The 16267-nt window shown below is 54.0% G+C and overlaps 1 protein-coding gene across 1 annotated transcript in view; it reads right to left on the bottom strand.

The window, feature by feature from the left end:
* Positions 1 to 16267, bottom strand: part of IGSF21 (immunoglobin superfamily member 21) — a 259892-nt gene that overhangs the window by 81310 nt on the left and 162315 nt on the right. The window contains exon 3 of the mRNA XM_047791144.1: positions 5212 to 5333. Within this exon, the coding sequence (XP_047647100.1) occupies positions 5212 to 5333 (122 nt within the window). The remainder of the gene's footprint in view (positions 1 to 5211; positions 5334 to 16267) is intronic.

The following is a 16267-nucleotide window of genomic DNA, read 5'->3' as shown; positions in this document are numbered from 1 at the left end:
CTAGTCAGTTTCATTTCCACTGGGCCACGACGGGAACTCCCTGCAACACATTTTTATTGTCTGTTTCTCCTCACCCTACACTGTAACCCTCATGAGAACAGGTCTCATTGCGTCTTTTTCACCATTTTATCCCCAGCACCGTCTCTGACATATAGCAGTTGCTGATTCCTTTGTAATAAATACATGACGCCTGTGTCGGCGGAAGGTGCAGAGGCCTGAATTCCTTCTTGCTAAGCTTATCCCTGGTCGGGGAGAGCTGCAGGGGAAGAGGTCCACCACGCCTTCCCCCCACGAACTCATCCATCACACCATCAACAACAAATTGTCCACTTTGGGTAGGGGTGCTGGGTGGGGGGCTGGGGAGATGGCACTGAAGACCCTGTCCTTGTGGGGCTTCTGATCAGGGCAGTGAGTGTAGGGAGGGGAAGGGTGCTGGTGTGCCTGACTCAGTCAGGGCAGTCAGGATGGGCTTCCTGGAGGAAGCAGCATTTGTGCTGAACCTGAAAGGATGAGTAGGGCCTTGGCAAAGAGAGGTGGGCAAGGCATGGGAGGGTCATGCCCCTAACCCCCTGAGTCTAGATCTCCCTCACTACCAAACAGGGCCAGTGAAGCCTGCTTGGTGTTCCTGAGGATATCCTGGACCAATGGAACGGGAGGGGCAGAGGGTTTCAGGAAATGGAAGGCACAGCATAATGGGGAGGGGGGGAGAGCAGGGGAAGGGGAAGGCTCTCTGTGGTTCACCTTGACCTCTAGGAGGTCACAGCTGCCATTGGGGATGGCCACCATCTACAGGGATTAATAGTTGTTTTTGTTTGTTTTTGTTTTGTCTTTTTGTCTTTTTAGGGCTGCACCCACGGCATATGGAGGTTCCCAGGTTAGGGGTTGAATCGGAGCTGTAGCTGCCAGCCTACACCACAGCCACAGCAATGCCAGATCCGAGCTGCGTCTGCGACCTACACCACAGCTCACGGCAACGCCGGATCCTGAACCCACTGAGCGAGGCCAGGGATCGAACCCGCAACCTCATGGTTCCTAGTTGGATTCGTTTCCTCTGTGCCATGACGGGAACTCTAGGGAGTAATAGTTTTGCCTACACAATCCTCCCCTCTGTAGGGGGGAGCATCAGTCTAGCCCACCTGTGCCGGGCCTGGTGGACCAGGTAGACAAGGCCGAGGTGTGAGCCGGTGTGGGGGACAGCAGATGTGCAGGAGGCCAGTGGGGGGACTGTCGTCTATATCCTACCTCCCCACTTTGGAGTCCCTGAGAAACGGAGCCTGAGACAAGGTTTAGTTGGGAGGACAACCCAGGAACCTGGAACAGGAGTAGGGACCAAGCAAGAAGGAAGACAATGCAGGCGCGCCCTGGAGGTTATTCTGGGGCCTCTGCTGAGCCTCAGCCCCACCAGGGAGCCTGGGGACAGTGGAAAACACACCTCTGAGTTGCCCCAGCATGGGGGGGTTCTCACCCAACACTTCCCATCAGTCATTGCCCGAGGCTGCCCTGAGACTTCAGCTCCCTGGCGCAACGGCTCCCACCTCTGTTACCCACCCTGTGTCCCCACCATGGATGGCTCCTTTCCAGCCTGTAGATCTCAGCCCACATGCCACCTGCCTGAGAGGCTCCGCCCGGTGACCGTCTAACGACACCCCCGCACCTCCATCCTCCTGGTACCAAATGCTGCTCACTCTTCATTACACAACACATGCCATCGGGACTTGCATCTTTATGGAAACGTGTCATGATAAATTTATGTCTTGCTCCCTTGTTTATTCTCTGTTTCCCTCACAAGAGCATCAAGCCCTGTCTGTCTTGTTCTCTGCTGGTTCCTGGACACCTTGCATCACGCTAGGCTCCTAGTAGGTGCTCGATTAAACATCCTTTGAAGGAATAAATGATGGTCCATTCCAAGCTGGGTGTTCTGGGCTTCGAGGCTCAGAACTAGAAAGGCATTTGCTAGATGGAAACTCTGGGGGGCTGGGAGGGTCAGTGACCTGCCCAAGAGGTCATGAACTGGGGTGCCCCCTGCACTAGGGACAGAAGCCCTGTCACCCCACAGGACTCCTATCCCTCTGGGAACCCCACCAGGGGAGGAAAAGCCTGGGAGTCCCTAGGGCTCCCCTGGCCGCCCAGGAAATTGCTCTCTGCCAACTCCTGGTAATCTCCTCAGCCTCATCCTCTTCACACTCTCCCAGCTGAAGAGGAAGCGGCTCAGACAGCTGTGGAACTGGGACTCTCTCTAGATGAGTTGCATTAATTTGTAAATATCTTCATTTATATGTAAATGTGGAATCCCGAGCCCCACGCCAGCCCAAACGGAGCCCTGCAGCCTGAGAAGCAGTCTCCGCCAGCACAGCTGCTCCTGCGGCTGCAACTTTCCTCTGAGAGGGTCTGCCCTTTCCTTCCCTTCTGCCGGGGGCCTCCTCACAGCCCCCTGCCCTGGCTTTCCCCCGGGAGACCCTCCACTGTAACCGAGGCTCAGGGAGAAGGCAGGGGAGGAAAAGCGCACAGACCACAACTGTGTGGCTGTGTGACCTTGGACACGTGTCTTTCCCTCTCTGGGCCTTGGGTTTCCTCAGCTATACAATGAGGAAGGCAGAGCATGGTGGAGGTATGGTAGGATGAAGTGGGTTGGGGTCTAATCAAGTTGATGTTGTCCCAGCGAGGGACCCTTGGGCGAGTCCCTTGACCTCACGGTAAAATCAGGACTACAGAAAATAATAATAACAATAATATCTGCCTGCCTTCAAGGTGTTGGTAGTGAGGGTCAAGAGAAAGAGTGTGTATGAGGAGGTTTATACGAGATTCAGAAAGAGGTGAGGGCTTTTTTATATGATGAGAAAAGGAGGGTTTTTCTAAGCAATAACGGCAAACAGGCACCGCTCGGTAACTGTGGCTGCACTTTACGCAAATTAACTGGTGGGATCCTCAGGAGGCTGCAGTGCGCTTCTTGCCATTGTCATTTCCTTTTAGAGATCAGGAAACTCAGGTGCAGAATTACCAACCCAAGATTACACTAAAGCAAGGCAGGTAGAGGAGCCAGGTTGAACTCAGGCCATGGGGCAGAAATCTCACCCAAACCCCACAACAATGGTATAAACCCATCACATGAGGCCTGCCTTTCAGGTGAGGACACCGAGGCAGAGAGAGGTGAAGGTCCTTATCATCAGCCAAGGTAATGACAGGAGGTAGCTGAACTGGGATTTGAACGGGGCCCCTGGGTACCAAGACTGTGCTCCGGATGCATGAGCTAGCAGAGGTCAAGGATGCTCGGGGGATCTCTGGGTTTCCTTTCTGGCTCAGGAATCAGAGCCAAGGAGTCACCCTGGAGCCCACACCTGTGGCAGGGGCTGGGCACGTGGGAATGATGGGACGCAGGGGTGAGGTGTGGTGCTGTCACTTCTCAGAGACCATGGTAACCAGACAGGGGTGTGGCAGGCGGTGCTGGGTTTCTTCGAAGCCTGGAGGTGAACTGAATGTTCAGAATCATCTATGGCTCCCAGAATAGTTATTTTCTTCTCCAAAATGAGTTTTTACCTTTTTTTTTTCTTGTTTTGATCATAACTGTCTTATCTTAGGTGTGCTTCAATATTTTAAGGAAACTTAAATCCTTTCTGGAAGCAGGTGCGGGAGAAATCATTAATAGATGGATGAAGGCATCTGTGTAGCCGTTTGTACACCTCTTTGGAGTCCCTTCAATTCACAGTCTCACCAGAGTCCCACAGTAAATGCTGGATCCGAGCTCCTGACACAAAGCCCAGAGAGGAGGCACCCCCAGAAAGGTCCTCTGGGGACCTTCCATTCTTACCAAAGTGGGTGAGGAAGGACCACCGGCCAGATTCTTTATGTGGGGCTGGATGTGCCCTTGGCATCTTCTCATTTCACCCACAAGGAAACTGAGGCTCCAAGGGCTGGAGAATATACCTAGGATCATCTGCTCAATTTGCAAATTTCATTGTGCACCTACTGTGTGTCAGACCTTGTGCTGAGAGCTGAGGATACAAGGTAAAGGGGGAGCCCCTGTTCGGTCCTGATGCTCCTGTTCACAGAGGGAGGGACCAACCTGTGTGTGGAGGGCAGGGCCTCGTCCTCCTGGTGGGTCAGGAGTAAGGCACTAAGTGGGGATGCTGCAGGTCGGCCGGGCAGCACAGGGCGAGCCAGCTGGTCTGCCGCAGCATCTCCCTGCATGCCCGGCATGGCCAGGCTGTCCTCTAGTTTTGGAGCAGGCTGTCACTTTCTGCCTGGCCTCTGGGCAAAGCATTTGGTTTTGTAGCATGAAAAAGCATGTCTGTGTGTGTGTGCGCACGCACATGCACAAAACTGCACTCCCGGTGCCTGTGTGAAGGAAGCTACTTTTCATTAATGCAGTGAGACCCCCCCCTCTCGTGAGGGAGTCAGGGAGGGGGTGTGGGGGTGGGCACGGGGGGAGCCGCAGCCATCGGCTTTGGGGGAGATCAGATTCTGCTGGGGTGAGGGGCTGTCTAAAGAAGGGGACCCTCAGGAAGATCTGCTCGAGTTGGGTTCTGAAGGCTCATGAGGAGTTTACCAAGGACAAGGGAGCGGGGTGGAATAAAAGGTCAGAGCAGTAACACAGGGTGGGGCTTTTAGGGACGGTGTGGAGGGGAGCGGGGCTGTGGGCGCCATGCACCTAGAACAGGGCAGGGCCTGGAATGGGATCCAAGACCTTAAAATTTTCCAGAATGGGGGTAGGGGTTGGAATATGAGGGTCTCCATCCCCATCCTGCTGCTGTTTCTGACCTGGGTTCCAGTTGCTTAGGGTCTGTTTTCCTCCCCAGGTTTGGATCCCATGGGGAACCGAAGACCATGTTCTATGGGCTTTGGGGCTAAATAGCCCGGGTTCACATCCCACTTCTGGCATTCCTGACTGTGTGACTTCAGGCACATCGCTCACCCTCTCTGGTCCTCAGTGTCCTCCCCTGAAAAGGGGGTTTAGAGACCCACTTTGCAGCACTGTGGGAGGAGCCGGCCGAGGAGGCCAACGTGAAGGGTCTGCTCCGTGAGGCAGAGTGGTGACTCGACTCCCCTCCTACTCCCCCCCACCCCAGGAATGGAAACCTCCCCCCCACCACTGCAGCAGAGCCCCAGCTCTGCCTTCCAAGCCTGTGGACAGTGATCCTGAGACCACCATCCCCCCAAGAACAGTGCGGGATAGACGTGAAAGGGCTGGAGAAGCAGCCCCCGGGTGGCCCTCACCTCACGGTGGACTGGTACACCAGATCCTCGCGCTTGCGGTAATTCTCCATGTGGGAGAAGTTGGTGGAGAACATGGCATCGAAAGTAAAGATCTTCTGCTTGATGGTGCCACCATCCGTCACCTGCAAGAGAGCACAGAGGAGCCACAGGTGAGCGCTCGGCCAGTCCTGCCACTCCTTTCCTCCAGGCGGAGTGGGCTCCTGGGATGCTGGGAGATGCAGGAAGCCCCCGGAGAAGCAGTCGCCACTAGGACCCTCCCCCGTCAGTCCTGCTTCACTGATGCACAGACTGAGGCTCTGAAGTCAAGTGCCTTCCTGAGGTCCCACAGCGAAGGAGGAGCAGGGCTGCCTCTTTTGCCTGGCTCGTTCCAGTGCAACAGGTGGTCCCCCTTCCAAGAGCCCATTGGTTGGCCTTGCAGAAAGGATCAACAAAGCTTGGGGAGCCACAGATGGGGCCAGAGAACGTGAATGTGTTTTGCAGTCAGCCACAGAGTCCCAGCCTGGTCCTATAGCCACCCCTGTGCAAGGAGAGAAGGACGGGGAGCAGACTGGGCACAGAGGGGAGAAGGACGGGGGCCGGGGCTGTCGCCTGTGCAAAGATCTCAGAGGGATTCAAAGCTGAACGGCAATAATTTCAGATAAATCTTACAAGGGAGAGGCCGGAATGGCAAGGGAGCCCAGAGGAGGGGCAGCCTCCATTCCAGGGATAGGGTCATCAAGGAGGGCTTCCCGGAGGAAGAGACATCTACGTTGTCTTCTGAAGGTAGAGGAGGAACCAGGCTGGCACAGCGTGGGAGTGCTTTCCAGGCAGCAGGAGCAAAGGCTCTGGGGTGGGAAAGAACAGCGTGGGCTCGGGAGGCTGACCTGAGTGTCTGGGGCAGTGAGTGGAGTCTGGGGAGGGAAACAGGGATCAGATCAGGGAGGACCTGGTGGGCAAAGGAGCTCAACTCTGCTAAAGGCAAAGGAGGGAGAGTTCCCTGGTGGCTTGGTGGGTTAAGGACCTGGTGTTGGCACTGCTGTGGCTCTGGTTACCACTGTGGCACAGGCTTGATCCTTGGCCCAGGAACTTCCTCATGCCATGGGGGGTGGGGGTGGGGACAAAAGCAAAGGAGGTACAGACTTTCAGATTCTAGTTACAGGCCCCATCCGGCCTGATGGAAGGGGTTCAGTCAGAAGCAGAGGAACCGGAGGAGGCCGACACAGGGGGTGGAGCAAAGAGGACAGTGTGGGGGACATGCCTGCCTCTGGCTGCCCTTGGGACAGGCCAGGAGGGAGGCCAGGAGTCCCTATTTCACCTAGAAACACAGAGGCCCGGAGAGGGCAGGGGACCCCAGGAGGTGGTCATAATGCCCAGGCTGGAAGACAAAGGCTGCGTGGGTACCCAGCTGTTCACAGCTGATTAAAATCCGAACCCAAGTGTGTCCTAATCCTGGCTGCCGCCCGCCCGCATCTCCATCCCCTCGGCTCTGCTGCCTCCCGCTAATGAAAGTGTTACTCCACAAAGCAGCAAGGTATGTGTTGTCACTGTTTCAATTATTTATCTGTTTACTCGGCTGCAGTTTTCCGCTTGTCTCAGCAACTCTATTATAGACTGGGAGCTTGCAGCCTCTCCCCGCTCAGCTGGGCTCCGCGCTAACAGCCTGCGACGGGGAGGCCTCATGCCTGGTCCTGGAGAAGTGGAATTAACTCCCTGCGGCTCAGTGTGCTGGAGGCAGGAGAGGGGGCTGGGAGGGTGGTGGCCAGGGACAGGGTCTCTCCAAGGGGCCGGGCAGAAGGGGGAGATGCCGCAAAGCCCCTTCCCAGGGGCTCAGCCAAGGATGCACTGGAGCTGAGCGCTGCCTTCCTGGGAGGACCCCCCCCCCACCCGCCCCGTGCAGCTGGGCTCCTCCGGGCACATCTGGACCCCAGCTGATTTGGACCACACCTGTCTGGCCAAGGCGATATTCCTGCTGGTTTACGTCACACAGATTCCATGCAAGCCAGGGCAGCCTTTATTGAGTGCCAGCTGCGTGCCAGCCAAGATCCATGTCAGTATGGGTCAGCCTCCCCACACTGCAAGCTCATAGGGATGGGAGACCTCCAGCTGTCCCGGGGTCCCCAGGGAGCCTGGCCAGACCAGCGAGGGTTAGCATGATGACAAGGCATTCACAAGCTCCGGGACCCTGAGGGGGATCAGTAGCGGGACTTCCCTCTGCAGTTTCTGCTCTTTGAGCTCAGGCCCTTCGGTGCCTTGTGCAGGCTCATCTGCAGTTCATACACTTCCCTCGCTTCCTCTCTGGGGGCTTTGCTCTTCTTTGACGGCCCTTGTGTGGGTGCATGCACGTGTGTGTGCGTGTGTGCATCAGAGGCAGGACACCACATCCTCTGGTCCTCCCACCTTGCCACCCACCAGCTTCTCAAACAGGGGATGATGGGAAGGGGGGGAGAGTGAAGACGAGGAGCAAAGGACCTTTAAAGCAGGGCCCTGAATGGGGGGCCGATTTTGCCCCCTCCTCCTGGGGATACTTGACAAGATCAGGAGCCAGTTTGGGTTGTCAGGGACAGGGGCTGGTACTGACATCTACCAGGCAGAGGCCAGGGATGCTGTAACCATCCCAGGATGCCCAGGACAACCCCCCAAAGGTGCACCACTGGCCCCAAATGTCAACAGTGCCAAGACCCAAAAATCTTCTTGAAGCCCATCCCTTTATATAGACCCACCGTGTCCCTGGAAAGAGAGTGGAACAGACAAAAATCCCCCCATTTCGCAGATGAAGACACTGAGGCTCAGAAAGGCAAAGGGGTTCAGCCCAGGTTCCACAGTGGGCTTTCGACACAGCTCAGGCTCCTGGACCAAGATTCGAATCTCATCAACGAGGTTGCACAGGGCTGTGGGTGAACTAAAAGCCTCTCGACAACCTCTCCACCCGCAGGGGCCGCCTCATTAGGAGTGAAGATGCCAGGAGCCCAGCGGAGGTGTGAGGAATTTTCTCCTAAAGTCATAAAAGTGGAAGGCATCCTGCCTGCTTGACTTGCAGCCTCGCCTCCCTTCAGGTACTGCTTTTTTATCTCCTCCTAAAATGCGGCAGCCCTTATCATCCCAATCTCAAATTTCACTCCATTTTTTTTTCTATTATACAATGGAGAGAAAAAAAAATCTGTCAGTAAAACTGTCTCCTCAAATTTATTCTTCGGGACTGAGGTTTTTATTACTGGGAAAATACACCCACACCTCACACTACTCACACATATACCCACACACCCAGATAAAACGCCGAAGAATTATCTGAGTCGTAAATCGCTCTTTCGGGCTGAGGGACAGGGGAGTTTCAAGGACGCACCTAGTTTTCCTTCGGTTTTATTTACATCTTTTTCTCTGGGGCCTTACTGTCAGCCTGAGGTATAAACAGCCACTTGGGTTAAACCAGCAGCTATTTACTTGAGTTGTTAGAGAAAAGAACTTAGCTCTTGGGAGTCCCTGTTGGGGCTCAGTGGGTTAAGAATCCGACTAATATCCAGGAGGATGTGGGTTCAATCCCTGGCCTTGCTCAGTGGGTTTCGGATCCTCTGTTGCTGTGGCTGTGGTGTAGGCCGGCAGCTGCAGCTCTGATGCAACCCCTAGCCTGGGAATCTCCATATGCTGCAGGTGCGTCCCTAAAAGCAACCCCCACCCCCCAAAAAGAGATTGAGAACGTATTTCTTTCCAAACAGGGTGCCCACTGTCCCAGCTCCTGCAGCTGGCTCGGCAACCTCCCTCCGCCTCGGGGAAAGTAAAGGAAAATAACAGATTCGAAATTCACTCCCAGGTCTCGGGCCCCAGGCCAGTGGGCGAGTGGTTATTTGCAAGGAGGTTATTGTGCAGCTCTGGTGTAAGCCTGAGAAAATGCAGGAAGACACCTTCCCTTCAGTTCTAGAAACATGTCTTAGGCCAGGCAGGTACAGTTCTAGGCCCCAAGGAGGCGAGAGAAATGAATTTCAGACATGGTTGCAACCCATTATGAGCTAATTCACAGTCTGGTAGGGGAGATACACAGCCCATAATTAAGTGAGAGGCAGCATCAGGGAGACAGTGGCTGAAGCTATAGGGATTTGCCAAATGTCATCGGCGACCCATGGGAGAGCCACGAGTTCCACTGGAGGGAGGGGTGATCACAGGAGTCTTCCTGGAGGAGGTGGGCCTCTTCAGGGGGGACCTAGTCCTAGGCGGCTTCTCCCTGCCCAGGGGAGGCTTTGCAGCAAGAAGCAACATGGATTTCCTCTGCCCCAGTTGAAGTCTTGATTGTGATGACGACTTTGTGCTTTTTTTTTGAAATTTAATTTTTATTTGATATTGGAGTATAGTTGGTTTGCAATGTTGTGTTAGTTTCAGATGTATGGCAAAGTGAATCCGTCATACATATACACATATCCATCCTTTATCAGACTCTTTCCCCGTATATGTTATTAGAGAATATTGAATAGAATTCCCTGTTCTATAGAGTAGGTCTTTGTTGATTATCTATGTATATATAGTAGTGTGTTCACATTAGTTCCAAATTCCTAGTTTATCCCTCTGCCTCTCTCCATTTCCCCTTCGGTAACCAGACGTTTTTCGTACTTTGTGCTTTTAAGCAAGCTATTTCATCATTCTAGGCCTCAGTTTCTTTATCCGTAAAATGGGTGAAATGTGACCTATCTTCTTGGGAGGATTAAATGAAACAAGCTTGGAAGGATTGCCTGGTGTGGTCCTTGCTCAATGGAAATAGCTATTTTTTTTACCAATACTAAGACCTGTCTAAGCCACCTCTTATTCTGTGTCCCTTCTATCTCCAGGGCTGGAGAAGACAGGATCTCTTGCTGAGAAGTCAGAGGATGTAACAAATCGGTACGTAAAGAAGGGGGTCCATTTCTGGGGGGTGGGTGGGAAGATCCAGAAGCTAGTGAGGGCAACCAGGGACCAGAGGGCTGAGGGTGTGGGTGCAGGGAGAGCAGGGGCCCAAGAACTTGCTAAATTGTTATCTTATTATATCAGCCCAAGAAGGAGCTCGAGGAGGCTCGGAGCTAGGACTTAGTGGCAGGCTAGTCTCAGGGGCGTCTACACAATCTCCTGGTGCTATAGTGAGGTGGGACCATGAGGTGGGGACAGATGGAGAATGACAAAGCTGTTGGGGACTGACAGGTGCTGTTGGAAAGCCAAGGATGTGTGAGTTTTCCCTCCTCTAGAGGGAGCTGTGTTTGTGCGTTCGTTCATTCAACAGATTTTTTTACTAAAACCATTACTGGACCTTGAAGGTGAGCTACTTCTAGACCATAAGCTCTCTGAAGGCAGGGTCTTTATCTGCCGTGTTCATGCTCTGTCTCCAGGGTTGGGCACATGGTCTGCATTCAGCAAATTTTTGTCCAGTGAGTGAGTTGAATCCTTTCCACATGCTGGGCACTGGGGCACCAAAAGGAGCACAGAAACTGTTCCTGTGGTTCCAGAACAACAGCCTGCTGTGTCCACACCCGGTTCTGATGGGGCTTCTTGCAAGGAACAAGCCCAGCTGGGAAGGTGGCTGGACTGTCTCTGAGGCAATGCTCCAGAAGGAACCAGAGTGAAACTAAGTTGCTCTTTCTAAGAGATCATTCCCTGAATGATCAGATACACTGGACGAAGACCTGAGATCTAAACGCCACCCATCCTCTCTGCTCCCTCCTCCAGGCCTCAGTGTCCCTAAATGTTCAATGAGGAGACATGGGGCAGGGTGACCTCTGGGGGCCATTTCTACCCAGGATGCTCACATGCTCTGATTCTAGAACAGCCTGCTCAAGACGCCACACCTCTTCAAGCCCTGGTGGCCCAACTAGAGCTCAACAGTTGCCCACAGGCTGCACCCCCCACCCCAAGTCCCCCTGCAAATCTAGCTTCATCCAGGCTGGGCTGATTTTCAAGTGGAGCCACCAAAGCATCACAAAGGGACTAAGTCCTGCCTGCAGCTTGAGAGCCCGCAGGGCCAACTGGGAGTTTCCATTTGAAAAACAAATAGGTCTCTGACTCCAGCCTCCTCCCTAGGTCTCTGGGTGTCTCCTCCAGAAGGGGGGGAAAAAAAAAGAAGAAGAAAGGAGGAAAAAAATCACTGCAAACCGCCCCCCCCCCCCCCGCCGCCCCAACCTCCTTCTCTTTGTGTTCCACAAAACCAATTACAGGTTGGAAATAGCTGTAATAAACTTGATATCCCACTTATGGGCCAATCCTGCCGCGGCTGGAAAGTGTAATAGTGGCAGAGAGTGAAAACTGCTGGTGTATTTTGCCGGAGCTGTTTAAATTGCCTGCCTACATTATCCCAACTCCTCTCCAGCCGGGAAGGAATTCGCTCTCCTGGAAATGGAGCAGCTGAGGTCTCTGTGGCTGGGCAGCAAGAGGGAGAGTTTGCAAGGAGGGTTTTAATGAACTGATTAAACATGGAAGAGTGATGGCGCCTGGGCTCCGATGTTAGGCGGGCCCAGGTTCGAATCCCAGCACTGGCAGGTTGTAGGTGGCTCTCAGGCTATAGCACAGGCCAAAGCCATAGCTGCCCTCTAGGACTGTAGCTGCAGGGAAAAAAACTGAAAGTAGTAAATGGTGCCTAGAATGCTGGGCCAAGTGTGAGGAGGTTTAGTGCTGACATGAGGGTGGTCATTTCCCTGCTCAGAGGTTCTCAGAGCCTCGGTTTCCTCATCTGAACAATGTTCCTTGGACTTATGCTTATAGTTATAAGAAATACTAAAAGACAAAAAACCCGATCTATGTGAAAGCATCTTTTAAAATGTGATTAGCATATCTAGAAACGTCTGCCAGGCAACTGTCACCTAGAAGCCTCTTCCCCACCTCCCTCGACCCAGTTTACCTGGCACAGGGACTGGCACATAGGACCTTCTTAACATACTTTTTTTTTTTTTGCTTTTTAGGGCCACACCCACAGCATGTGGAGGTTCCCAGGCTAGGGATCGAATCAGAGCTACAGCTGCCGGCCTACACCACAGCCACAGCCACATGGGATCCAAGCAGCATCTGCGACCTATACCACAGCTCACGGCAATGCCAGATCCTTAACCCACTGAGCAAGGCCAGGGATGGAGCCCACAACCTCATGGTTCCTAGTCGGATTCGTTTCTGCTACGCGACAACGGGAACTCCTTTTTTTTTTTTTTTTTTTTTTTTAAATCTTTAGGGACGTGTCTTCAGCATATGGAAGTTTCTGGACTAGTGTCACATTGGACCTTCAGGCCTATGCCGCAGCCACAGGAATGTAGGATCTGAGCCACATCTGCAGTCTATGCCACAGCTTAGAGCAATGCTGGATCCTTAACCCACTGAGTGAGGACAGGGGTCGAATCCACAACCTCACTGATATGACATCAGGTTCTTAGCCCACTGAGCCACAATGGAAACTCCTTAATGTACATTTGAGGAGTGAATGAACAAGCCAGTGGAGGAAGGAACGGTCTAAAGTCTGATGGGACGTCCTTCCATCCAGCCACTTAGAAGTGATGCTCAGAAAGTTCCCTTGGAGGCCCAGTGCAAATATGACACCAGATCAACTAGCCACCGAGAAGGGCTTATTTAGATCAAGCCAACCCCAGTGCTGGGCTCAAGCCATTTGCGCACTCAAGCATATATTTATTGACGGAGCTCCGTTCATGAGCTCTGCTTGATGCCAGGAGAACGGCCGCGGACACAGCAGATGAGACGGTGAAGAAACATAATCTTCTCACTTAAATTTCTGCCATGGGTGTCTTCCGACTCCTCTAGCAGAACCTGAAGCCCAGAAGGGCTGAGACTTGGTCGTGTTCAATGCTATCTCCCCAACTCCTAGAGCAGCATCGGCTACAGAGGGGGGCTCTTGGTCAACATTTTTTTATAGAAATGAACATCTCTTCTACAGGTGCAAAAACCACAGCCAGAGAAGGGCTGCCTCTTGCCTAGGCTGCCCAGCCTGGAAGCGGAGGAGTGAAGATTTGAGCCAGAGTCTGATGTTGAGGCCCAGGCTGCAGAGTTGGATTAAGTGTTGGATGAGGGGGAAGGAAGGGGGTTGTATTCTGGGCAGAAGGAAACCTGGTCAGGGGCGTGGGGCGTGAGACCACCTGCTAAGAGAGGGGAAAAAGAATAAAAATGGAGAGGAAGAGGGGCGGGCGACGCAGCCTCCCCATGGCCCCTGCTGTGTAGTGGGAGGGGCTCAGTGTGTCTGCCTTTCTTGTTGCTATGGTGACCCTGCACCACGCTTCTCCTGGCCTCCCTGTCTACCTAGTCTCCATCCTGAGTCTGCTCTTGCATCTCCTGGGCCTGAGAGCTGGGCCAGGGGAGCAGCCACAGAGAGAAGAGGACAGTCTCCCCTGGAGTCTGGGGGAGGGGGATGCGGGATTCCCAGGGATGGCAGGGGGTGGGGACCCTTGGGTCAGGTGCCACTCACCACACCGGGTGGCCAGATTCCATGCCTGCTCTGTCTCCCTTGTGAGCTTCTGGCCGGGCTGGGCTTGGGGTAATTGGCTCCCCCTTGTGCATGTGGGAGATTTGGTTTTGACAGAGACAGCTGGTGTCATAAATTGCCTTGTCTCATCTGGTTACTGTGCAAAGGCAGACAGCAGCTCAGGGATGTGTGGGGTGGGCCGGGGGCACCCAGTGGCTGCGGAGCTGGTGAGAATGGCAGGCAGGAAAGCTGGCAGCTGGCTTTCTGGGGCTCACACACAGGCAGGTGCCTGTGCAAGTGTGAGGAGTATATGCCATGGGCGGGAGCACCAGGGGGGCCCGAGAGCTGCCGAGGCCAGTTCATGAGTCAGTACGAGTGAGAATGAGAAAGCTTGTTTTCAGGGGTGGGGGGTGGACATGTCTACAGGGGTGAGTGTGAGTGTACAAATCTGCATGCTTCTAGGCTGCATACAAGGATGCCTGTGTGTGCACGTGTGTGTGCATGTGTGTGTGTGTAAAGAAAAGTAATGACGAGAATGTTTAGTGTAGTTCTAGATGTTTTAGAAAGAACATGAGGGTTTGCAGGTGTGTAAGAGTGTGTGTGCGTGCTCAGAACGCTGTGTCAGTATGTGGATTCATGGTGTGTGTGTGTGTGTGTGTGTACACGAATGATGCCTGCAGCCACAACATAAGCCCAGTTTATACACCCTGTTCCCTGCTTTAAGCCAAGGGGTAGGGGACATAAGCTGGGGTTGGGGGGGCACATGTCTGAGACATTCCAGGCTGGGAGACACCACCAGGCCCACGCTGTGCCCTGGCCATCACCCACCCTCAGGCAGGCCCCCACCAGTCAAATGCGAGGCCATCATCAGGACCCAACCACCTGAGCTCCCAAACTCCTGCAGACACAGGATGCTGAGACCTCCTTGCCGTCTCCTGTGTACCCCCCAAAACCCATGCTGCAGGGGCTGGCGGGCAAGAAGCCGGGGAGACAGGAAGGGCCTGGATAGATGCCAGACACTCAGATCTCTGTGCCCAGCAGAGTCACCTGGCCAAGTGCAAATGTCAATTTCCCTGGCAGCCCCCCACAGAGGTCCAAACCCAGCGAGTCTAGGGTGGAGTCTGGATTGGGATTTATAACAAGCCACATAGAGTCAGTTGGCTGCAGGAGGCCACCGTGGGGAGACACTGCCCTAACTCCCAGGACACCCCCTCAATGGACTCTGCACAGCTTTCCCAGGCCGCATGCCCTTGGCGCCCTGAAAGGCCTGGTCACTCTCCCATCTGGACCCCTCACTTTACAGAAGCCTGAACCGAGGACCTCTCTGCAGGGAGAGACGGGCCCAGGGCTGCACAGGATGGAAACGGCAGGGCTGGGATCCAGGCCTTTGGCACTGAAGCTCCACCTCTTTGTACCACATCCCACTGATGCTTGGAGTCTGGACCCCAGAAACCAAGGCTCACCATTGAATGCTGTACACATGCGTTTCTGTCCACCCTCTGCCTTTGGTCAGGGCAGTCACACCCCAGGCCCTGCTGCCTCTTCCCTGCCCCCTGAGGGTGACCCTTGGCATCGGAGGTGGGCTCCAGGGTCATGTGGCTCACCTCCAAAGACAGGGCTCTTCCCAGTACAGCTAAAGCTCTTCCCTGCCCTCCCCTATCCCGGTAACAGTGAGGCTGCGAGGGAAGAGGAAGAAGGGACTTTTGCACCCATCGTATGTCCCCCTGATGGCCACACCTCATTCCTGTCCTCAGCCTTCATCCCTCTAACCCAAGCGACTACATTTCTCATTCATTCATTCGTTTGTTCACTTGTTCATTCTGGTCCTTGGGGACCAGAGGGCGCATCAGACAGAATCCTGGCCACCAAGGAACTCTCAGAAGGGGGTCAGGACACGGGGGGAGAAAACCATAGAAACACCAGCAGCACGTGCTTGCCTGCCCTGGGCTGCTTGGCATGGGATGGAAGTGCCACAGGACAGGAAAAGAGTGAGCTCTGCCAGGGAGGGTGCCAGCCGGCCCCACACAAGAGGGCACGCTGAGCTGTGCCAGGGGGGAAGGAAAGGAGTCTGCAGGACAGACGAGAGGAGGCAGGAGGCGCTCTAGGCACAGAGGAGGCCAGGCAAAGCCAAGAGGGAAGGCCAGGCAAGGGCACAAAAGTGATGGGGGGTTGCAAGCTGTGGGATGCTCTGTGCGGGCCCCGTGTGAAGGGTCTGGGTTCGGTAGTGAAAGTCAGAATGCTGGGTTCACATCTGATTCAAGATCTACGGCAAGTCACTTCACATCTCCCTGACTCGGTTTTCTCATCTATAAAATGGGGAGAACAGTAGTCCCACCTCATAGGTGGCTAAAGGGTGAATTTTGTTCTTCCATGTAAATTGCTTAGAAAGGAGCCAGGCATACAGTGACTGCTCTACAATTGTGTGCTGTTTTATTAGTTGCAAAATGCTTAGCACAGTAAATATTACATAGTAGATGTTATTATTGTTACTACTGGGCGGGGGAGGGAGCCACTGAAGGCTTTGAGTAGGGGAGCAACAGCTTTCACCAGAGTCAAAAAGATCCCCCAACTGCAGTGTGGACAACACATCTAGGGCTGAGCAGGTGTGGACTTGGAAGAGGGCTTCGTCATGGACAGAAGAGACCATTTCTCCAGCCAGCCCCCCTTTCAGGG

This window comes from Phacochoerus africanus, chromosome 8 (assembly GCF_016906955.1).
Source record: "Phacochoerus africanus isolate WHEZ1 chromosome 8, ROS_Pafr_v1, whole genome shotgun sequence".
Classification (NCBI taxonomy): Eukaryota; Metazoa; Chordata; class Mammalia; order Artiodactyla; family Suidae; genus Phacochoerus; species Phacochoerus africanus.
Note: the sequence above shows the minus strand (reverse complement) of the source record. Positions and strands in the feature narration are given on the sequence as shown.